Source organism: Lissotriton helveticus, chromosome 4_1 (assembly GCF_964261635.1).
Source record: "Lissotriton helveticus chromosome 4_1, aLisHel1.1, whole genome shotgun sequence".
Classification (NCBI taxonomy): domain Eukaryota; kingdom Metazoa; phylum Chordata; class Amphibia; order Caudata; family Salamandridae; genus Lissotriton; species Lissotriton helveticus.
In genome coordinates this window covers 802,339,166-802,363,801 of record NC_136063.1, presented here as the reverse complement: position 1 = coordinate 802,363,801, position 24,636 = coordinate 802,339,166, and the positions used below count along the sequence as shown (strand labels likewise).

The window sequence follows — 24,636 nt, the reverse complement described above, 5'->3', positions numbered from 1 at the left end:
CGCTAAGAAAGGGGCTCTGTAAGCATCCACAGGGTGGCATCTTTTGTTGAAGAGCAGTGACCTTCAGTTCAAGTTGAATAACTCCGCCTAAAGCAGCATGGCATACTAGTGAGAGGTGTGGCACAGCGGCCAGAGCAGCTGACTTCGGAGCGCAAGCTCATGGTTCGATCCCCAGCGACAGCCATGCTCGGCACCATGTGACTCCGAGCAATCGCTCGCTTAATCTCCCAGACAGCCCCCAGTGCCTTGAAAACCCACTAATGCCAGCCTTTGTTGGCACTAACATTAGGTGAATTGAAAAGGTGTGATGATTAGCTGTAAGGTTTGTTAATACCCACATTGTTATGACCAGTTAACAACACCCCTGTACCTTCGCGGGGAATGATTATCATTCCGCTCATAAATTTAGTACATTAAAAATATGCATTATTGTGGATTTCCACTGCACTAAATTCCATATTTTAAGGATCTGTAATTCATGCTCATATTTGACTTTTGTCCACCTCCACCCAAGTTTAGCTTATGTTCCCCATAAGACTTGGGAGCCGAGTCCCCAAAGTGTCATATAGTTTAAAGAATAAGCAAACAATCTCCCTCACTCACCCAATTTGATGTCTTTATGTCTTTCTGAAATGGAAATGGTCCATTTGTAATAGTTTTGTGTACTTGAAAATGCTCTTTTCTAACCTAATGTTCACACCTATCCTGGCTGTTGATTGCCCTAATGAATGAAGGATTGCCCTTCTGTAGGCCCGAGCGTAGTTGACATAGACTATAAATCCGTATTAGGAGGGGCAGGTGGGTGCCAGTAGGAGTATTTTCCTTTTATAGTATAATTCCATATATCGCTAACTACTGATTAGGCAAACAGGAATAGACAATGGCTTCACTGTGAGGACGGTTAAGGGTCGAGGGAGAGATTACCATCGTATACCATGATGCTGCTCCAGATAGGAAATCAACAGTGTGAAGAGACAGGCTGAGTTCTAAGGGGCCTATTTATGCTAAAGTCATGCAGTGACAGAGAAGGGGTAGAAATGTGCCATATTTAAGGCAAAACGGCGCATTCTTGCCTTTTCCTCCACGCTGGCGCCCTTTTGACGGCCTGATACCAATGCAGGCACCCTTTTCAAGGTTGTCTGCATTGCATGCAGGATTGATTTTGTGCCAGACGGGACACCTTCCTGCACAAAAACAATCCTGAGAGGCCTTTTCTTCTTTCTCTGTGTTCTACAGAATGCCTCTCCTGGGAAGGCGTATCTTTTTGGCGCATTTCCAGGTTTACCAGTTCCTGTAAATCTGGAAAGGAATTGAAATCATTAGAGTTGCATAGGAATACCCATGCAACGCCTATGGAATGCCTTCCCAGGGATGAGTAAGGCAATTCAGTGATTTGCACTGCGTTGCCTTGCTTCGGATTTATGGAGCCACTCAGGGACATGCAAAGCGGTCTTGCATAGTTTCATAAATCTGACTTAAGGTTTGCATCACTCTTGATTTAAACCTGCTCATATATAGGGCCCTAAATGTGATGGCATTCAAAGAAATGCAAGTAATCAAGCACAGAGGCCCTCACTCTAATAATGCAATTGTGCTACATTATCAGAACTTCAGAAAAGTTCACTGGACCATATAGCTGTTTTGAACATTTAATGCAAACGCATATTTGGTTTGAGACACACATAGTGATCTTTGCTGTGTCTGGCAATTACTTCACAGTAGAATGACATCCTGCTGTTTTCTTAGATGCTGGATGCAAACCAGCGATGGGACGTCCAGGAAGCCATCGAGTGGGTCACCAAACTCGTTGCCTTTCAACCGCTGTGGATAGAGGAGCCCACGTCACCAGATGACATCCTTGGTCATGCAACAATCTCCCGGGTAAAGTGCTTTAGTTGTCTAGAACACAAATAGTATTTTGGAAATAACGTCATGGGAACAGAGTGCTGTACTAAAGCTATTCATTTATTTTAATTGTAACACCATACCTGTAACTCTTTACTTGGAACACCATATTCGAAATCTGAATCCAGTCTATTGATAATCTCATTTAAAATTCTGGTCGTTTTATTCATGAAGATACACTAACTGGAAGCCACTGTGTGTTTCTGAATGTGTTGGTTTAGTATGCATTTAGTTTTATTTTACCAAGATTTTTGATAAACACATTAGAACTTTGTCTGCACTTTTCTATTCTCTATCTAGGGGTGCTATATTTGTACCCTACTTTTCGAATTTATTGTAAAATGATCTCCGTTGTTAAACAAAAGAGGATTTTAAGGAGTCTCTAATTCTAGGAGAAGTAAAAAAAAAGTATTGAAAACTGTCCATTTCTTTACTAATTATACACCTATTGGCACTATTTGTGTACACATCCCTGAAAAAATCCAGCGTTCAACTGTGTTTTCCTACTGCCAACAAAATAGCTGAAATAAGGTACACAGAGCGAAAGTCCTCCAAAACCTGACAAATTGTTACACAGATGTGTACTGAAAATTGATTGTGCCCATCCCCGGTTGCATAGCTGTTTGCTTTGGCTTGGAGTTACAGCAAACACTCAATTTCCAGCAATTGGGAGCTGTCAGAGGGCTCCCTCCGGCTTGAAGCGAAAGTTTCATGTCTTTCCCTGCCTGCAGAAATGCAGGCAGGGAAAGAGATGAAACGATTGCTCCTTCACGGAGGGAGTTGCCTTTCCAGTACCTCCCTCCATGCAGCAGCAATGCCGGCTCCCGCAGGAGGTGGGTAGCCAGCTGTGACTCCGGGGGCCTTGAGGCTCCCCCGTGGTCCCGGAAAAAAGAGCAGAAGGAGACAAAATAAAGGACAGAGACGAGCAGAAAGAGACAGAATAAAGGTCTGCAAGGAGCAGAAAGAGGAAAGATCAAGGTGAGAATCAAGCAGAAAGAGGCAAAGCAAAGGTCAGAAACGAACAAAAATAGGCAAAATAGACAAGGGCGGCTCCTCCGCTGGGGCAGAAGAGTGTCGCCCCACTGCTGTCAGAGCAGGAAAAAGGTAAAATAAAATTATAATAACATTGTTATTATCTTTTTATTTTCCATATCTACGGGGCTGGGTTAGGGCGGGAAGGGGCTGCGGTCACAGAGGGAGGGGTGGTGGGCACATTCTAACTGTGCATGACAGTTTAGCTAGTCGTCTTGTGCCACCCGAACAGTCATCCGCACCTTGCATGTTACCCACCAGGCTGTAATGCACAGCCTGGTGGAGAACATGCACAGGCTCCTAGTCCCTGTCTGAGCACCAAACCACTGTGTTCAGACCACTCACAACTCTGAATTGCAGCTTTGTGATTGGCTTAGGGGAGCCTGTGTGCTACCTGCTTCCAGGACCGGGACTCGTCAGGAATCAAAGCTGAGGAGGGACGGCAGTTGTCAGAAGGTGAGTGGCTTTTTTTTTCTATTTTGTTCCCCCCACCACCCCTGTTCCCTGCCAGCTGCCACTGAAAACAGAGGTCCCAAAAGAGCAGCAAGAGGCAGAATGACGGTCAGAAACAAGTAGAAAGAGGCAAAATAAAGGTCAGCAACGAGCAGAAAGAGTCAAAATAAAGGTAAAAACGAGCTGAAAGAGGCAGAATAAAGGTGAGAGAGAAGCAGAAGAGGCAAAATAGAAGTCAGAAACAAGCAGGAAGAGGCAGAATGAAGGTCAGGCACGAGCAGAAAGAGGGAAAATAAAGGACTCAAAGAGGCAAAATAGAGATAAGAATCGAGCAGCAAGAGGCAGAATAAAGGTCAGAAATGAGCAGAAAGAGGTCAGACACGAGCAGAAACAGGTAAAATAAAGGTGAGAAATGAGCAGAAACAGGCAAAATAAAGGTTAGCAATGAGCAGATAGAAGTAAAATAAATGTGAGATACAAGCAGAAAGAGGCAGAATAAAGCTCAGAATCAAGCAGAAAGCAGACGTTCACTGAAAAAACCAAAGGTTACAGGAATGTTATAGTTAGGAAATAGAATTAAAATACCTTAGAAATTCACTGAAAAAAACCAAAGGTTACAGGGGCGTTCTAATGAGGCTCAGATTTCACTCGTACAAAACCATGGAAATTCCGCAGTTATAGTTACCGAAGATAACTATTACTTATGCCCCTGCAGTGCACTGCTTATGACCTCACATATTACATAATTTATGACATGGTCAGCGATATCACTGATGACATCACAAAGGACATCACTGATGACATCATCTTGTGAGTGTTTACGAAAAGCTTGTGTTAAAGATATATATTAATGTATTCCAAAAGTTAAATTAGCATACGCTGTGTACTACTAATGAATGATAGTATTTCTGACATATATTACGTGAGTAGCTGAGTGACTGTCTGTATCCGTGTATGTGTCTTAGTGAGTGTACGGATGTGTGAGTGTACGGATGTGTGAGTGACTATGTGGGTGAATAAGTGGTTGTATGAGTAGCTGTGTGGGTGAGTGAGAGGCTGTGTGCATGGTTGTATCGGTGAGTGAGTGGCTGTTGAGTTCCTGTATGGGTGGGTGAGTGACTGTTTGAGTAACTGTATGGGTGAGTGAGTGGTTTTGTGAGAAGCTATATGGGAGAGTAAGTGGCTGTGTCAGTGGCTGTACTAGTGAGTAAGTGGCTGTGTGATTGGCCGTATGAGTGAGTGAGTGAGTGGGTGTGCGAGTGGTTGCATGGGTGTGTGAGTGGCTGGCTGACTGTCTGTATCAGTGTGTAAGTGGCTTTATGAGTGACTGAGTGGTTGTATGAGGGGCTCTATAGATGAGTGAGTATGTGTTTGAGTAGTTGTATGGGTCAGTAAATGGGTATGTGAGTGGTTTTGTCGGTGTGTGAGTGGGTATATGAGAGGTTGTATGGGGGTGTGAGTGGGTATATGAGAGCTTCTGTGTATGCTATCATCAGTGATGTAATCATTGAAGTTATTTGAGATTTCATCAGTGATATCACTGACCATGTCATGAGTTATGCAATATGTGAGGTCATCAACAGTGCAATGCTGGGGCATAAGTTATAGCTAGCTCAGGTAACTATAACTGCTGAATTTCCGTGGTTTTCTTCATGTGAGATCTGAGCCTAACTACAAAGTCCCTGTAACCTTTGTTTTTTTCTTTGAATTTCCAAGTTTTTTTCTTAATTCTATTTCCTAACTGTACATCCCTGAAACCTTTGGTTTTTTTCAGTGAATTTCTAAATTTTTGTATTGTTTTTTACTAACTATAACATCCATGTAACCTTTTTTTAGCGAATTTCTAAGGTTTTTTTTAATGTTATTTCTATTAACAATCTTTGCTTTCACTATCTAGTCTTTTGTTCCTTTCCCCCATGCTGCTAACTCTGTTACCATGGTGACCAATTTTGAAACATTCCCTGTTAGCTCTAGCTAAAAAGTTCACATCACTTTCTGAGTGCAACATGCTAACTTCTACACCAACTGTAGAAGTTGTGGTTGAGTGTCTGTAGGGATGTCACAGAGGATGTTAGAGCACCTGTCTGGGTGTATGAGTGTCTGGAAGTCACAGTGGGTGTGAGAGTGGCTGTAGGTGTCCGAGTGGGTGTGTGAGTATATTTATATATTTGTTTCACTAATGTGAACACCCCGGATCCATCGAAGATTTACACGGGGCCGCGCTGTGCCCTGTGACAGGTCTGCAGATCTCGCATTTGGCCAAAATAAAACCAATTTCTCGCATTTTACTGCCCATTACACATGATTTCACCTCATTTATAACATACACAAGGGGTCAAGATAGCTGTCATCTGAACTGATCAATTGAATACAAGCAACTTTTCAGCCATGGGGACTGTTTCCCAAGATATAAAATGACGGGCGCAACTTTTGTGTGAAGGTGCAACCAGCCAATCAGAACCGTGCGTTGGCGCGTGAAGCTGCGGATTCCCTGCAGGTGGATCCACGGATGGTCTGCATCCCTAGATATACAAATTTGGTTTTTAGTTAATATCTCTAAAACTACTGAACTGATATACACCTAATCACAAAAAGCATGCTTTTTGGATCAAGAGCTAGCTTTCTGCCAAACTTGGTCTAATTCTGTCCAGCGGTTCATTCTGTAGTCATGTTCACAAACACTATGTGAAATTGATTGGGGAAAATGCATTTTGGACCCCCCCCCCTTTTTTCCCAGCCTCCACTTGTTGGATCACCCTGAAACTTTCAACCGAGCAGCTGAAGTAAGTGGTAAACTAGTTTGCAAATTTTGTGAGGATTTGTAAAATGGCGCCAAAGTTATTAGCAAAACAGAAAGTAACTATACCTACTTACCTTTATACTTTCATTTTCCATGGTAATGGCATGCCATAGTAAAGGCATGCTTGGTAAAGACGCATGCGTTGTAATACTTGCATTGTAATGGCATGTGTGGTTTAGGCAGCGTTGTAATTGCGGTTTGCCCTTTTAAATATACTTCTGTTCGCAAAGTGTTACTTGCAAATGTTGATAAAGATTTCATTACTGCACTGGTCATACTTGGCCTGTTGTTCTCTCTACAAAAACACATAAATAAACAAGGAATGGCTTGCAAAAAATATAAAAGGGAAATTAGAATGTTGACTGCAAACTGGTTGTGATCGTATTAAATAATGAAAAATGCCATAAGGAAGGAAAGTGAGGGCCTCGTTGTCCATTTTTGTTTTTATTTCTTATGTATCCACTCACCATGAAGTGAACAAATGTCCCTCTGTACTTTCTGGTCTTAAATGTAAGTGAGTGAGTGAGTGGGTGTGCGAGTGGTTGCATGGGTGTGTGAGTGGCTGGCTGACTGTCTGTATCAGTGTGTAAGTGGCTTTATGAGTGACTGAGTGGTTGTATGAGGGGCTCTATAGATGAGTGAGTATGTGTTTGAGTAGTTGTATGGGTCAGTAAATGGGTATGTGAGTGGTTTTGTCGGTGTGTGAGTGGGTATATGAGAGGTTGTATGGGGGTGTGAGTGGGTATATGAGAGCTTCTGTGTATGCTATCATCAGTGATGTAATCATTGAAGTTATTTGAGATTTCATCAGTGATATCACTGACCATGTCATGAGTTATGCAATATGTGAGGTCATCAACAGTGCAATGCTGGGGCATAAGTTATAGCTAGCTCAGGTAACTATAACTGCTGAATTTCCGTGGTTTTCTTCATGTGAGATCTGAGCCTAACTACAAAGTCCCTGTAACCTTTGTTTTTTTCTTTGAATTTCCAAGTTTTTTTCTTAATTCTATTTCCTAACTGTACATCCCTGAAACCTTTGGTTTTTTTCAGTGAATTTCTAAATTTTTGTATTGTTTTTTACTAACTATAACATCCATGTAACCTTTTTTTAGCGAATTTCTAAGGTTTTTTTTAATGTTATTTCTATTAACAATCTTTGCTTTCACTATCTAGTCTTTTGTTCCTTTCCCCCATGCTGCTAACTCTGTTACCATGGCGACCAATTTTGAAACATTCCCTGTTAGCTCTAGCTAAAAAGTTCACATCACTTTCTGAGTGCAGCATGCTAACTTCTACACCAACTGTAGAAGTTGTGGTTGAGTGTCTGTAGGGATGTCACAGAGGATGTTAGAGCACCTGTCTGGGTGTATGAGTGTCTGGAAGTCACAGTGGGTGTGAGAGTGGCTGTAGGTGTCCGAGTGGGTGTGTGAGTATATTTATATATTTTTTCACTAATGTGAACACCCCGGATCCATCGAAGATTTACACGGGGCTGCGCTGTGCCCTGTGACAGGTCTGCAGATCTCGCATTTGGCCAAAATAAAACCAATTTCTCGCATTTTACTGCCCATTACACATGCTTTCACCTCATTTATAACATACACAAGGGGTCAAGATAGCTGTCATCTGAACTGATCAATTGAATAAAAGCAACTTTTCAGCCATGGGGACTGTTTCCCAAGATATAAAATGACGGGCGCAACTTTTGTGTGAAGGTGCAACCAGCCAATCAGAACCGTGCGTTGGCGCGTGAAGCTGCAGATTCCCTGCAGGTGGATCCACGGATGGTCTGCATCCCTAGATATACAAATTTGGTTTTTAGTTAATATCTCTAAAACTACTGAACTGATATACACCTAATCACAAAAAGCATGCTTTTTGGATCAAGAGCTAGCTTTCTGCCAAACTTGGTCTAATTCTGTCCAGCGGTTCATGCTGTAGTCATGTTCACAAACACTATGTGAAATTGATTGGGGAAAATGCATTTTGGACCCCCCCCCCCCTTTTTTCCCGGCCTCCACTTGTTGGATCACCCTGAAACTTTCAACCGAGCAGCTGAAGTAAGTGGTAAACTAGTTTGCAAATTTTGTGAGGATTTGTAAAATGGCGCCAAAGTTATTAGCAAAACAGAAAGTAACTATACCTACTTACCTTTATACTTTCATTTTCCATGGTAATGGCATGCCATAGTAAAGGCATGCTTGGTAAAGACGCATGCGTTGTAATACTTGCATTGTAATGGCATGTGTGGTTTAGGCAGCGTTGTAATTGCTGTTTGCCCTTTTAAATATACTTCTGTTCGCAAAGTGTTACTTGCAAATGTTGATAAAGATTTCATTACTGCACTGGTCATACTTGGCCTGTTGTTCTCTCTACAAAAACACATAAATAAACAAGGAATGGCTTGCAAAAAATATAAAAGGGAAATTAGAATGTTGACTGCAAACTGGTTGTGATCGTATTAAATAATGAAAAATGCCATAAGGAAGGAAAGTGAGGGCCTCGTTGTCCATTTTTGTTTTTATTTCTTATGTATCCACTCACCATGAAGTGAACAAATGTCCCTCTGTACTTTCTGGTCTTAAATGTAACACAAACTGGCCAGTGCCATAATATGAAAGGAAATGAAATTATTCTGTCAGGGTTGACAGTGGAGTGAAAAGTTGTTTCTTGCAAACATACCAGAGCTTAGAATACTCACTCGTTTCTTGACGCCAGCGCCTCTCTTGTGGCTGACCTCGGTGATGACACAAGTTTAGAAGATGGGTTTGGGATGATGTGGTGTGTAGACCGCATTAGAAGCTGCTGGCATAAGTATAGGCACACAATAGAGAAATGGGAAAAAAACACTGTGGGCAGATTTACAAGCCCCATGCGCCGCCGGTGCATCACGTTACGTGTCGCAGCCTGCTAAGGGATATTTACAAGCACAGGTAAAGTCACCCTGCGTGACTTAGCCTGTGTTTGTAAATATTGCCCCTGTTCACGCAGCACTTTGCGTGTTAGGGGCGGGACATGGGTGTTGCTATAGGTGTTCCCATGCAACACCCATGTCTAATGATGCATTTCCGGATTTACAAGAATTCGTAAACCTGGAAATGAGTCCGTTTGCTACGCCACCATAGGGGTGGCGTAGCCAAGCGAAACGAGGAGAAATGTTTTAATTTCACCTCGTTTTTTCCTCTTTCAATGCGTGCTGCATTCTACAGCATGCATTGAAAGAGGAATATGCCTGCAGTGATTGCTTTTGTGCAGGAAGAGTACCCTTCTTTCACAAAAGCAATCTCCCCATGGCGCAGGCATCCTTGCACCATGGTGCAAGGGGGCCTGCGCCGGCGCATGGCAGCTGTTTCTGCGCCAGACACCTCTTATGTGCCCAATCCACTGCAGATTCCATCATCTTTGTGTGCAGATACCAGGATACCTCTGGGTTTATTTTGTCACTATTGCACCTTCTCTAGGAAAGTTTCTTTTGGTCCAATGTCTTGTTCAGCGTTCATCATCTTGTTTGCAACAGTTCCTTTTACCCACCCCACACTACGATCACCATCACTATGCTTTCTTGTGACATGTCTTGTGTTTTATTTTAAGTTTCATAGCTTTCTTTCTCCACCAATAATTCCTCTGTTTACAACTTGAAGGAGTGAAGCATTTGCCAAGGTACCACCACCTGCCAACCAACAGCAATTAGAATCCTGTGGTAGAGTGGAGGATAGTGAATATCAGATGGTGAAGGTCCTTCCTCCACTGCTGTAATTTGATCACCAGTCTCCTCCCATGCAAGGATCTGGTGATGGTATTCGCCACTGTGTTTCTACATTGGTCGGACTGGCAGAAGGATGTCTGTGGGGCCTGCCAGCATAGAGCAGGTGGAAGCCACTATTTTCCGGTCACATCCTAGATGCCCCTATAATTGAGAGCAATTGCCCCTGGTGGCCAGGATAGGTGAATGGCAGTGTGGTGGCAGGGTTGAAGTCTAGGCCGTAGTGCCACCACCCAAGTCTAAATAAGGCCTAAGGTAACTCACACAATAAAACAGTAAACCAGAGTATACAACTTTCTCTGAGCAGTTGTGTTACTCTTGTCTTATATACGAATTATACCCGAGTGAATATCTAGGCCTGATTCCCAAAGCATTTTCTGTAATTGTGTCTTCATTCGTCTTCAGGTGTGACTTACTTTTTTCCAGGATTAAGACATGCTTACTCATGCTTTTGTGATTAACAAAATCTGTTTTTTTCTATGACCAGTCATGTGTTATCCTGTGAAATTCATGATTTATTAGTTAAACATTCTCCCTTTGAGCAAAGCAGTGATCAACATGTCAAAATTCAAACTGGTAAGGCTAACTCAACCTTCAAACCTTCAAGAGGTCGGTAAATTGAGGACCATACATTGAGCAAAAAGTAACATCGGTTATTATCAGCACCTAGAAAGCACAGGTGAGCTGTTTGAAGTGCTCAATAAAATCAACATATTAAGTTATTCCTAAATCTGGATTATAACACACCAAATCACAGAAAATATTTTGTGAATCAGGCCTGGTTAATCAAGAGTAATTCACTTTTAAGACAGTAGGATGCAGTGCCTACTCATAGCAAAGACTTTATGAAATGGGCCCAGAATGTACAAGATTACATAAACAGCAACACCTTTAGTTGACATTTAAAGTTCAAGTGGTTCTCCTCCCACTTTCCATCTAACAGAAGGCAGTTCCATCTTTATGCTGCCTCCACTGGAAAATGTTATCCTCCAAGCCTGAAACCTCTAAAATATCCAATTGAAATTCTGCATCAGTGCATTTGAAGACAAATCCTGTCATGACCTCATGGCCTAATCTGTGTATAATGTTCTGCTTTAGTGAAAAAAGAGAGGGATTAAAAGTAAAGGTTTACCAGCACAGGGGCTAAATGCTCGTCCCGCCACTCGTTTCTCTCTTGCAATTAATCTTTGCCATTGTTTTAGAGAAGAGGAGAACTGAACATCACATAAATCATTATCACAATCACTAATCTATTTTCAGTCAAATAATGTGAGTTGGGTATGAGTTAAAGGGTTTTATTAAATACAATTTTTTGTAGTTCATCTTTATTGCAAATCACAAGTTACATTTGTATTAATCTCAAACATCAATATATGACAGAAATATAAAATCAATATTGGTTAATCAAATTATAATAAATGCATTGAAGTGCATTCCTTAAGGGAAAGAATCCCTGTTCTAAGAATTTTAGTTTGAGAGAGTGAGAGAAAAGTATGAAGCTTTTCCATTAAAGTCAGCTAAAATGAACCAGAAATATATCAAAGCAGAACTTCCCATAAAGAGTGGTTCAAGAAAGTCAGTAGAGTCTCAATGCAAGCAGCATACGGTCTGGGTCTGGGAAAAGTTAAAATGGAAGTGGAAAAGTGTCTCTGGAAAGTGGCGATAGCGCCAAAATCAGTTCATTTTAATCAGTTCAACCCATGACTTACAAAAATAGACTCCAACTCCACGTTATGTTCTTCTTTGCCACCATTTTAGAATGAAGCAAAAATTGAAACTGTCTTAGTAGGCATATCATTACAGTTATTTAGTTTAGTCAATAATAAGAGTTTAGGACCTGTTCAGAAACCTTTATTTCTCGTCATGAGATTAGTAGATTCAATTAGCAAGTCCGATAGATCCTTTTACAGAAATATAAAAAAAACAATGGTTAGAGTAAAAAATAATGACAAGCGTGTTCCAGTAAATTAATTTAGTCCCTATTCACATAAATCAGGTCCAGACTTTTAGGCAGAATCCATGAAGAGTTCCTGTCAAGTGTGAGATCAATGGAGCTTTTAAGAAGTCAAACTCCCCATAAAGAGTAGTTCAGGAAGACTCAGCCATCCTCTGCATGCAAACAACAGTTGCTGATGTAACTACACCCATGAAGAAATAAGAAAAGAATGAAAATAAATCTTTGCCGGAGTGGCAAGTAAGAAAAGCTGTCAGCATTAGCATACAGCACATCCCTCATTATCTCCAGTAAGAGAGCCCTCAAAGAAATTGATGAAAGTACTCAGGAATTGTGCTAGCTTAACTTGTAAACATGCAATAATATAAAACACAAAAAACACATGTATTAATCATTTGTCTTGGGTTCCCATGAGAACTTCAGCAGTGTATAAACTATTTTGCTATTCAGTGTTCCACTGCGTAACTATGAACTTATTCTAAAGACAGAAACATTTTATTTTCAACGTCCTGGTTAAATAATGGAATTCACGTCTTGACGTAAGCAATATTATTTTAATATACCATTGGCTATCCAGCATTGGATGAGTATGTGGCAGCTAGAAAACTATATAAATACAATGAGAACATGTAGCTTGGAAAAAGAGAAATACATTTGTTAAAGTCAGCACATTCTACAACAATGACAAGTTTAAGCAAATACATGTTGGTCATCTTTCAAATACATTTGTGCATGGTTCAGCATTTCCTGAAAGCATTTATTTATTTTAAAAATTGATAAAAGAGAGAAAGAGGAAGAGGTCTAGTCTGGGCCTGGCTATGGAAATACATAAGAAATTAAGGCTTAGTTTGCTTTGCACAATTTCACTAAGTGTCATTTTCAGTGATCATCTCACAGGCATACAATAGTCCACGGACAGCAGTGGTAGATTTGCAACCTAGCTGTATCATGTGGCTCATTCTACAATTCCGGTCTATTTTCCCATGTTAAGACTACATCTCTAACCTTCTAATATCAAGCTTCTTAACAATGGTCTATATAGAAGTTGAAACACCAATTTGACAGTGATCTTTGTGTAAGTAAAAACATTCTATGGAAATATAAAACATTTATGCGACTATTGTTATTTTTAAAAACATGTTAATGGAATTGTCAGAAAATAAACATTTTATGCACTTGAAGCTTTCTAATTACGTCATCTTGTGAAGCAATGTTGTTTTAGCCATTTGAGGCCTAATACGAATAAACATGATTGCTCACTACTTTTTATACATTTTAAACGCATTATTTCCATCAAAGGTTGCACGTTATTTCTGTACATTATTATACACTATATTCTTTATTTATTCTTTTTTAATGACGGTATCCCAGTTCTAATAATTTGATTTGCTTTTTTGCAGGCTTTGGCGCCATTGGGAATCGGAGTTGCAACAGGAGAACAAGTAGGTTTTTATTATTTGTTAGATGTTTGTAACTGCTGCATCTGCTTGTGCCATTTGTTTAAGAAAATGCCACATTCTTCATACTACTATTTTTTGCTGAGGCCCAGTAGCGCAAGTCAGACTCTGATTGTGTAACATGTCAAGTCCAGATACTATATTACACCAATGTAAGGCTAACCCACTCTAGATACTTCAAGCATTAAAGAGACACAGTTGAGCTAGAAAAGTGAGTTTGTCAAATGGGATTTACTTGGTACCAAGTGGCTTGTTTGGCAAACTTGTCAACAAAATCCTAACTTTATGGCTCTGCTTCTGTGTACCTATTGAGAACAGGGTACAAGGCTTTAATCTGTGTTTGGCACACATGTAACATCATCCAGAAAGTAAATAAAAACACTTATAGATGTAGGGCTAATACAGATGAATCTAGAGGTGAGCTTTGGCGTCTGAACTGTTACTGGTGGAGACAAGGCTAGACAGTTTCATGTGCTATTTTAGAACATAACCCACAAACATCACACCACAACATTTAACACGCAAGAAGCCTGAGTAAATAGGGGACCTAATTATAATTGGGCATAGAGACTAAATTCTAAAAAGGAAGTAGTCTGAAAACTGATATTGTATTGGGGCTGGCTAATAAGCAGAGAGATGCCCAGGAAACCTACCCAGATTGCAGAGTGCATCCTAAACACAACTAACAGTATCCTGGTATTTATGGACTCTCAGGCAGGAAAACATAAACATATTTGAGATAGCTAACAGAAAACCACAGCAGGAAAAGGTGCAGCAGTTTCACAAGTAAGAAAGCAGCATTTTGTTTACTGCACAGCCACTGGGTATATTGGGTTGTAAAAATCAAAATGCAGCCTCTAGCTTTGAAATTTTCTTATAAGGTGGCCGCCAACTAACGCACAGTTTACAGATGTGAACATTGCTTGTGCATGTATGTGTTAGTATCTGTAGAGTGTCAACCTAGCTTGACAGCAACAGAGCCCTGAACAGAGCACATGGCCTCTAGGAAGATACAATTATTTGGAGAAGATTGAAGCATAGACTGATAGATTGGGTAGTGGTCTTTGTATAGATGTGTCTTCAGCTCTTTTCTGATTTGAAAGAGAGTTTCTATTAATCGGATGTCGGTCCAGATCGTGATTGCATGAAAAAAAGGCTTATCTTCTGTTTCTTTCCTGCTTGCCATGTTTTGTTTCCAGTCTGGCAATACCCAGCGTCCTGGTCTAAAGTTGTCCCACAGACATACCTATTGTGCTTGCCAGCCCAGCTCGGGTTTTGATTTCAAGGGGCTTAAGAAATGTTGAACTTCATCTTCAAAATGATCTGCCCTGAAAGTAGGCGCAAGTGTAGGTCTCTAAATGTGAGGGTGGTGTGATTGAAGTTCATCAAACACTTGAAGAGCTGTGTTGCTTTCGGGGTGCTAATCTGCTATTGGGGAGACAACTGAGCAGAGCATTGCCTCCATATGGACTGGAGGATTAAGGCTTGTACATTTCTTCTGACGTAGTCTTCTGGAAGAAACGGCTTCACTTTCTTCACACTGGAGGGTTAGAACCAAACTACCTTGGTCTTCCTTGCAATGCGTTGAAACAGTGGTCGAGGGTGAAGCTCAGGGATTGTGCATAGTCTGTCAACTGGGTGGGAGTGCGGAAGTGTAGGAGGTTTAAGCTGGAGAGCCAGGCTTGAATGCGGGGTTGTTTGGTACTGTCGACAAACAGGAGGAATTCATTTATTCTCAGGTTTAACCTCAGGGCATTAGTTGACATCCAAAATTGGATATGTTTGAGGCAGGATTTAAGTCTGTATATGTTGCTTGATTAGGATATTTTTTGATGGAGTCTGAAATCATCTGCATATGGTTGGATCCTAATGGGGCTATCTGCAAGAATGGATCCAAGGGGTTCCATTTAGAGATAACAATGCTAGCAGAAAGGATGGAGTCCAGAGGTACTCTGCAGAAGACGTGGGGTTTCTGTGCTCTTTGGGAACTTATTTACACGAGGTGGTACCAGTTGGTGTGGTAGGCTGTATTAGATAGTGTCCCATCAGGGCATCGATCAGAGCTGAATCTGTTGTGTTGACGACTGATGAGAGGTCGCACAGGACCAGGAGGCCTGGGTCAGTCCTTTCTTTGAAGAGGAGAACACGGTCATCCATTTGAAGGTTGGCTGTTTCAGTGCTGCAGCGTGGTCTAAAGCCTGCTTCCAACACTTTCATCAGAAGGCAATTACAGAGCACACTCTAGTCTGTCTTTTTTTGGTGCTGATGTAGGCACACTTGTGCTATGGCTGAGCGAATTGAGATCTGCTGGTAAAAAATAATGAAACTGACATCGAAGCCTTGCATGGAATTGACAACCTTTTTCATACACAACAATACAAAAGACAAAGAAAAAGCCATTGGTGAAAAATTACATTGATAACAGCTTCTGACTAGTAATTCCTGTGTCTTCCCTGCTCTGGGCTGCCAAACTCTGGCATATCTCCTGGCAAAAGCCACAAATCTGAACAATGTGCGGCATGGGGCATTCTAGAACATCAAGAAGCATATTTAAAAGCGCCTCTCGCCACAGGAACGTCACTTTTAAAGACATTCCTGTGCTGATACGGACTTCACCTTATTTACAAGTCAGTGTTAAGCCACCTTTTTTGTTTAAACATATTTCTATTGCCATTTTATGTATTAGTGCTTTGGTTTACATGCAAACAAGTTTTATCATTTACACACATCATTTTGGATATGAGTCATATAATCAATTATTCGTTTCTAGTTTAGGATGATAAATAATGAGGCTTTGTTTCTTCGGTTTCTGGCTGGGTCAACACATAGAGGCAGTATTCCACTGTGGTTTTCTACATTTATATGACAACCTGTGTGTTCTTCTTACCCTCCAGCTTCTAGACCAGGGCCCAGCAATGCCTTTTATGTATGAGTATTTAACATTAAAACCAAACTTTAAGCTAAACTTGTGCAGGAGAGTGATGTGTATGTGCGTTTAGGGGTATCTACTAAGGGGGATTGCCAGCCTGGAGCTGTTAGCCGGTGAGGCCTACCGGCTGCATCTGTGCTCAGCCCATCACTCCCCTCCCATGCGATTGTTATGAACACCTGTGGTGCCGGGGGGTAACATCTTCAATATGGGTATGTGGGTGTTTTGTTTTGTTAATAAAGGGCTGCTGTGAACGGATACTTGCCACTGGTCGGATGCGCTCCTGATTTTCTCACCCTCACCGCTTTTTTGTGTTGGGTTTTCCCAAGCTAACAGAGTCTCTTTTCATTGATCTGCTATAGGGTGCTGTCGCACTCCACGAGATTCTTCCAAACCAAGGGCTCTGCGTTCGGCCCCAGCCCAGTTGATTAGCTCGCGGTTCCAAGTTGTGACCTGTTGCCCTTTGGCTGATTTCGAGGTCAGAGCTATCCTTTTTTGGCTAGGGCCAAGGGTAGGTCTATTAGCCTGTTCCCTACTTTGTATTTATGCGACCGGGGGAAGAGTCCCAACAGACAGACCGCAACCGTGGGGGACAACCCTGCGTCCTAAGGAGGCCTTATTCCTAGTCAGTATTACAACCCAGAATTTGTGTACCAGTGGACATCCCCAAGTCATGTGTATGAAGTCTGCATCCACGTGTTCACATCTCTGGCACTTTCGCAGTTCTCCCCTATATGTGACATTGAGGCGATGGGGCGTCATGTATGACATGTGCACAAAGTTAAATTGTATATATTTCAATCGTGTGTTGGGAGAATCTTCTTAGGGGATTGAAGAATCTTGCCCCACTCTGCAGCCGTGATTTCCCTATCTATGATCCTTTCCCCTTGTAACATGTGAAGCGGGGGGACAGTGTTAAGCCACCTAACGCAGCTTAATGGTGCTTTGTAGATAAGGCTCCCTTTCACAATATACTTAGCGTGAAGAGGTGGTCAATGGGTGTTGCAGTGGGCGTTCCCGCAGAAACACCCATTGATTTTGACACAGCCCCTATATACAAGGGTGGCGTAAATAGGCAGCAGCAAAATTGAGACCAAAAGAAATCTGGTCTTAACATGGTGAAACAAGGAGAAATGCTTTATTTTGTACTTGTTTTTGCTGTTTCTATGTGTGCTGCATTGCGCAGCACACATAGAAACAGGAAAACGTCATGCATGATTGTTTATGTGCAGGAAGGTGTCCCTTCCTGCACATAAACAATCATTTTACAAATGACGAGTTGCAATTCTATCTGTGCTGCACAAAGCAGCACACATGGAAGTTACAAATTGCCATTTAAGATTGTTTATGTGCAGGAAGGGACACCTTCCTGCACATAAACAATCATTCCTCCCAACGCAGGCATCCTTGCACTATGGTGCAACGGTGCCTGCATTGGCGCTAGGCAGGTGAAATAAGCGCAAGTGCAAGGGGAAACAGGGCTAAACTGTAGTGTTGCAAAGAAGTTGCAGCCCTGCGTTTCAGAAGTGGCAGAGCATGGCATTAAGCCAAGAAAGCTAATGTTGCGCTCCGTCAGTGCTTTGTAAATATGCCACCCCAGTGTTTAATTCGTGAAAGAGTAAGTGCCAGTGCCCGAGGCTCTGCTCAGGGGCCAGTCCTATGAATCGTAAGCACTCTGATTACCAAAGCTGTTTTGTCATGAATCCACTTTATACTTCTTCAATCTACTATCAAACAATGCATACCTTTTTAGCTCACTCCTGTGTTCTCCCTTTGGGTTTGATATTCCGTCTTTCTCCTTCTTCTCCTTCTTTTTCCTGGATGTGTTGTACCCTTTTTTGCTGTCGGCCTCTGTCTGGCGAGGGAAAATAAGCGCCAGTCCCCAAAAATTAGGGTCAGTGGGCCCCACTGATAACCACCGGCTCAAATTAAGCAAAGGGAACATTTAACCATAACAATCAATGGTGACCCCTCCTTTGCATTAGTAAATAATATACGACGTGCTGTTTTCCAAATTGTCTAAAATTCACTGTATGTTGTACAAAACAAATGAGGAAAACGATAACATGATTTAAGTAACTGTGACTGATGTTACTGGTGAGTAAATCTAAGGACAAATGTATTTGCAAGGCAAAGAGAGCTGTGCGATCCTGCGTTCTGTTATAGGTGAACTGTGCTGTAATTTTCCTTCTATAACAGTCTTGGAGTCCACTGAATGAACTTAGTATTTATTTTTATGTTCCACCAGGAGAGAACTGGCTTGAAGTACACCCAAATGATACCCCTTTGGTAAAAAGGGAGGTTTCTGTTTCCTTAGCACGCTCTTGGCACATGGTTGGTGACACGACATTATATTGAGGGGTGCAGGCCCATTTATTTGTTGCGCGTGGGGAGGATTCCACTGATCTCCCATTCGGTCCTCCACAGATCGGGTCCTTCAGTTTCTGCTGTGTGTATTTGGTGTGCTGTGACAACTGGTATGCATGCATCACATGATATGTTCATTTGCGGTGTTGATAGCGGCCTCCCTAAAGACATGAGGAAAATAACACAAATTCATGTTGTTTTGTGGACATGACATTTTCCATGTAGCATCCCCTGGCAGTTCACTATAACCTGACGGGGTACTCTTTGGACCCACTTTCACCCTTGACCAGGCTTGAAACCTGTTGAAGACCAAAAAACACATCAAAACATTGTTTTTGCTTTTAGCAGCTCTGCTTTTAGCTCTACAACTCTACTTTCTGACCTGCCCAGCAGTATGTGCATAGAGTGTGTAACCCATAACACCTGAAATCCTCATTATTTGGCTATCTTTGGCCTCCAACTTTAGCCCTGTGTTGGGAGGTGTAAAGGACTCCATCACATCCCTGACTCAGCAATTTACTTTCTGGGTTGGAAGAGCGCCATTAAGATCAAGGGGGTGATTTATATGTTACCGGTATGTGTACTCCATTGCAGCAGCGGCAGAGTATACATACCACCAACATGAAGGTGCGCCTGCCAGATTTAAATGCGGGTGGACTTTCAGTTTGGCCAGTGTGGAAACTCGCTATCTCTGCCATGGCCAAACTTCTCCGACAGCCCTGGGGAGTAAGGGCTGTCAAAGAAATGGCTACATGCCCTCCAACCCAATTTAGATCGGTGGACATGTAGTCACTCTTTATTACTGTTTCTTAGTGGCAAGTAAAACTTGGCAAGGCAGTAAGGAACAGTAAAACATTATAATACCTCCCCTGCCATAGGAGAAACCTCCCTTGGCGAGGGGAACATTATATTTTTTATTTACAACAAGAAAATCCAGTTTCGGGATTTTCTTTTTGTAAAACAAAAAAAAATTACTCTGTGCTACAGGGCTATGTCCTTCTGTTGCAGCACCATAGCACAGGGTACAATGCACTGACAGGAACTGTTGTGACGACAGTTCCTGCCAATGCTTTTATAAACCCTCGCCTGCGTGGTGGTTCTTTATAAATTAGGTGGGTGGCCTCTTCACTATGGGGATGTAGTAATTTATAATATAATATTAAATAATGACAATTTGCTAGTTCTAGTAGTAACAAATCGCCATTATTGATTTTTTATGTGCAGGAAAGGACACCTTCCTGGTCCTAAACAATCATTCCCTGCAACGCAGGCACCCATGCACTATGGTGCAAGGGTGTCTGTGTTGGCGTTAGGCAGCTATTTTTAGCGCAAGGGAAAATACAGGAGTGTGCCGTATTGTTGTAAATATGCCGCATCCCTGCGTTTTGGAAATGGCAGAGTGCGGCACTGCAAAATTTGCTGCAGATCCCGCCCCACTATTTCCTTGTAAATATGCCTCTTTGTTGTTGAGCACCATCCCAAAATCATGTACAGCATTTGACAGGGGACTTGTGACAAGGATCGCATACACAAGAAAACATACCGGGTCTGTCATAAGGATCTTATGAGATAACAAAAATCCCATATGATTTAGGTTGTCACATGGACACAATGCCGACGACTTCCAACCTAACAGTGACCATTTCTTACTTACACCGCGGTCCGTTTTTGCCATTTCACTGTGTTAAAACTTCATGTCTTTGCTTCGATTCAGCTGAATCGTTCTTAACATATTCCTAAATCCTCCCACACCAGCTTACGTCCACATGCGCAACCCTCTCCCTTACTTTCCTTCCAGCTGCCACAATACAAAATGGAGTCTGCACCCTTTGAGTCTCCTAGCACTCTTGTGTGCGTCTTACATGCATTGCATAATCCTACTTATTTATAGTATTATCGAAGAATTTCTAGATACGTGAACCAAGAATCAAACAAACTGGGCACAAGCCTGTACCAAGTTGAAAGGAACAAACAATCAAAAAATCAAAGGAAAGAATAAGGATAGTTAGAGAACAGGCAAAAGAGAGTTGGAGCGAGTGGCGGCTTGCTTTTACAATCAAATCTTGTGCAAGCTCAAACCAACAGTAACTGCAATGATTATATGCAAATGAGGCATGCAGTACTATTAAAACAGTCGACGAACGTTTCGATCCCTAGCTCCTAATTTATACTGGGATCATCCTCAGGACAATTGTAAAGAAACTATTGCCTGACCATTAGTAGCTTCCAGGGGCCGTGGAGCCTTTGATTGGCCAAGTGGGGCTAGAATTTCAAAGGGACCTCGTGGGCTAAAATTTCGAGTCGCGGGTGTCTTGCTCAATGGCAGAGCCACTCTGCCATTGAGCAAGACACCCGCAACCGAGCTGATTGTACGCTCCAGTCAAGGATCCATGTGACGCGGACCGCCTTACCCCTGCAACCGCGGTCTAACCCGAACCCCTCTGCGAGGCTTCATCGAAATTTTAGCCCACGAGGTCCCTTTGAAATTCTAGCCCCACTTGGCCAATCAAAGGCTCCACGGCCCCTGGAAGCCGATCCTGGCTAGCTTTGGCTGCAGCCCGGTCACGCCATTGAGCGCACTCAAAATCTGCCGACTCATTGAAGGCTACTAATGGTCAGTCAATAGTTTCTTTACAATTGTCCTGAGGATGATCCCAGTATAAATTAGGAGCTAGGGATCGAAACGTTCGTCGACTGTTTTAATAGTACTGCATGCCTCATTTGCATATAATCATTGCAGTTACTGTTGGTTTGAGCTTGCACAAGATTTGATTGTAAAAGCAAGCCGCCACTCGCTCCAACTCTCTTTTGCCTGTTCTCTAACTATCCTTATTCTTTCCTTTGATTTTTTGATTGTTTGTTCCTTTCAACTTGGTACAGGCTTGTGCCCAGTTTGTTTGATTCTTGGTTCACGTATCTAGAAATTCTTCTATAATACTATAAATAAACAGTTCCTTGTCCGGCTGGACATTGGAAAACTACGCCATGGTACTTATTTAAGTCTATGTTTGCAATTCTACTATTTGTATTCTTTAAGCTAAGGACCACTGTTCCTCAAAAAATGACTAATCACCCAAGGTCCTTTGCTACCTAACACGGGTTCCCTTGTTCAATATACCGCCGTTTCATAATCCTACGGCACTTTCCTCATTAACTGTGCATTGATGTTGTGTTTTTCTTCAATCTTCACCCTCGCCTTCTATGCTCCACCCTATCTCATATCTCGCATACCTGAGCTTCCATACCTCCTCGTCAGTCATATTCTGACTATTTTGTTTTTGCTTCTGATTTTCCTCAAAGTAAATTTTACTTGTGCGCTTGCTCTTTTTTATCCCAATTGGAACATTCTTTTGTAGGTAACTCCTTACTTAAATCCACATTCAGCCCATTAAGGAATAATGCTTTGTTTTGAAAATCATAAATATTGCTGAAATTCAGAGTTCATCTCCTCACATAAGGTAGTCATCATGTGACACGATAATTTAATTTAAAAACAAAATTCTTTCAAATGTAGTGTAATTGAAACAGCTAACAATGCATAAAACGGTAGATGGTGTGCATGACAAAATTAATCAAATACATTTATGCTTAGTGAAGATACCTGGTATGTTTAACTTATAGTACCTGGGATAGATAACTTTCAGGTGCTTAGAAAACCAGTCCTCCTCTCAGGTTCAAAAAGTAAACAAATTGTATCCTCCAGTATATGAAATCTAAATGCTTGAAATGACAATAATCAATTTTTCTGCAGTGAGCTGAACACTCGTCAGCTTTCACTTCTATTCCTAGCCCTCACTCTCTCAGAAATGTTGTTTTATTTTGTTCCTTTGTTCAAACCTTACACTATCCCATTATTATTATAGATGTTATTAGATGATGAATGGTAGTTTGTTGCTGAGCAGCTTTTGCCATAATCTGTCTGTCAATCTTTTGATCTATTGACATACATTTCGTTTTTGCAATCAGGTTTTGTGAAATCTATTTCCTATGCCTCCTTTGATCTTGCTTCAGACATGCATCTTGTTTAGCCTTTGATAGATGTAGTGGAATTTACACTGTTGCCTTGCTCTGTTCTTTCTTAGTGCCACAATAGGGTGATGTTCAAGCAGTTTCTCCAGGCCAAGGCTCTTCAATACCTCCAGATTGACAGCTGCAGACTAGGAAGTGTCAATGAAAACTTATCCGTGATGTTGATGGCCAAAAAATTTCAAAGTAAGATATTTGGAAACGATTTACTTGGAAAAATTATGTTTCATGCATACAAATACTTTATTTCGATCACAAAGATCATCAAAGCACAGCAAAAATAAAAACAACTTACAAAATCTATATCTATACTACTATTATAAAGAGAGAACTGGGAACCTTTGAGGCAGGTAAACTCGGGAACCACAGCGCCAATCCAAACACCCAGTACATCATTGGAATTGTCAGGGTAAGCAGATGGACATAGGCTATATAACAAAAAAATATATATGTTAGAAGGGAAAAGTACGTTCTTTGCCAAAGTAGTCCCTTGGAAGTAGCGCCATGTCTGAGGTGGGCGTGTGCGCTAACGACGTGCGTGCGGAACGTGCTGACATCACGGTCAGACATTTTGGTAAAGTAAAGTAAGTAAACCAGGAGCGCGAGGAGGAACGGCCAGGAGCGCGAGGAGGAGCGGCCAGGACAGCGAGGCTGAGGAGAACCGGCGCCCGCGGTGGGCTAAGGTAGAGGTCCGACATGCCCAGGGGTAGTAGCGGCCAGGAGCGCGGGGAGGAGTGGCCAGGAGCATGAGGCTGAGGAGCGGCGGCGCCCGCAGTGTGCTAAGGTAGAGGTCCGACATGCCCAGGGGGTAGGAGCGGCCAGGAGCGCGGGGAGGATTGGTTAGGAGCGCGAGGCTGAGGAGCGGCAGTGCCCACGGTGGGCTAAGGTAGGTGAGTGTCACCCGGTCTTCGGCCCACGGCTGCACAGGTGGTTGGGGGCCGGGGATTTGGGACGCGGCATGCTGCCGGAGGTCTGTGCACGCGGACCATGTGCGGCTGCTTGGGGGCGCTGACGGTGGCGGTTGCGCTCCGGAGGACTGCGCAGTGAGCCTCATTGCCCCCGGACAACGTCGGGACGGGCTGCTAGTACATAAATAAAAACAAACCAGCTGTTGACAAAGAGGAAAATACAGAAGTTAAGACATACCAATGGATAAAAACATGAATATTAAAGATAAAAAGAAGCAACTCTTCCTACAGACTGAAAGCAGCAATCTACGAATTAATGACTTACTAAAACGATCTTCACATGACGCATAAAAGTAACAGGTCCAAGTTGGCTTTTGGGCTACAAATACAAAGCCAGTGACCCCGACAGTAGATATATCTAAAGTGCAGGTATAGTTTAAGAGCTAGAGTTACTACAATTTCATTAATGTTTGCCTCATAACACATACAAGGTTTAAAATCAATAAAATACATTTTGAGTCTGCCTTTGCTCTTAATCACAGTATCCACAGCTAGAACCTCCCAATACATGTTTTGAATCTTTTCTCGGGAAAGCGTACACAACTACTTGGGATATATATATATATATATATATATATATATATATATATATATATATATATATATATATATATATATATATATATCTATATATATATATATATATATATTAAAGGTAGTACCTAGATGTAGAGTTAAGAGTAGTAAATATAAGATCACCTTACATACTTACCTTGTCAATATTTAGGTTGTCGATATTTGTGGTATGATATTTTGGTAGGATGATATTCTTACCTACAGCTGTCTGGTAATTTTCAGTGAATGTTACATCATCAATTAATAAAATAGTAAGCTGGGTTGTCAGAGCAGGCAAACATACATTCCATCGGAAGGAATGAACAGATTATGTGTTAAATAATGCTCAATAGTAAGGAGTTTAATCAGTGTGCAGTGCATGGATGCACTTATCAATCCATTTTTTTTGTCAGTAAAATGCTTG

The 24,636-nt window shown here is 41.8% G+C and overlaps 1 protein-coding gene across 2 annotated transcripts in view; it reads left to right on the top strand.

The window, feature by feature from the left end:
- Window positions 1–24,636, top strand: part of ENOSF1 (enolase superfamily member 1) — a 238,364-nt gene that overhangs the window by 170,895 nt on the left and 42,833 nt on the right. The window contains exons 11-13 of one of the 2 annotated variants that reach the window (XM_078687452.1): window positions 1,747–1,881; window positions 13,311–13,352; window positions 22,746–22,875. In XM_078687452.1, the coding sequence (XP_078543578.1) occupies window positions 1,747–1,881; window positions 13,311–13,352; window positions 22,746–22,875 (307 nt within the window). The remainder of the gene's footprint in view (window positions 1–1,746; window positions 1,882–13,310; window positions 13,353–22,745; window positions 22,876–24,636) is intronic. The other variant, XM_078687453.1, reaches the window with a different exon arrangement.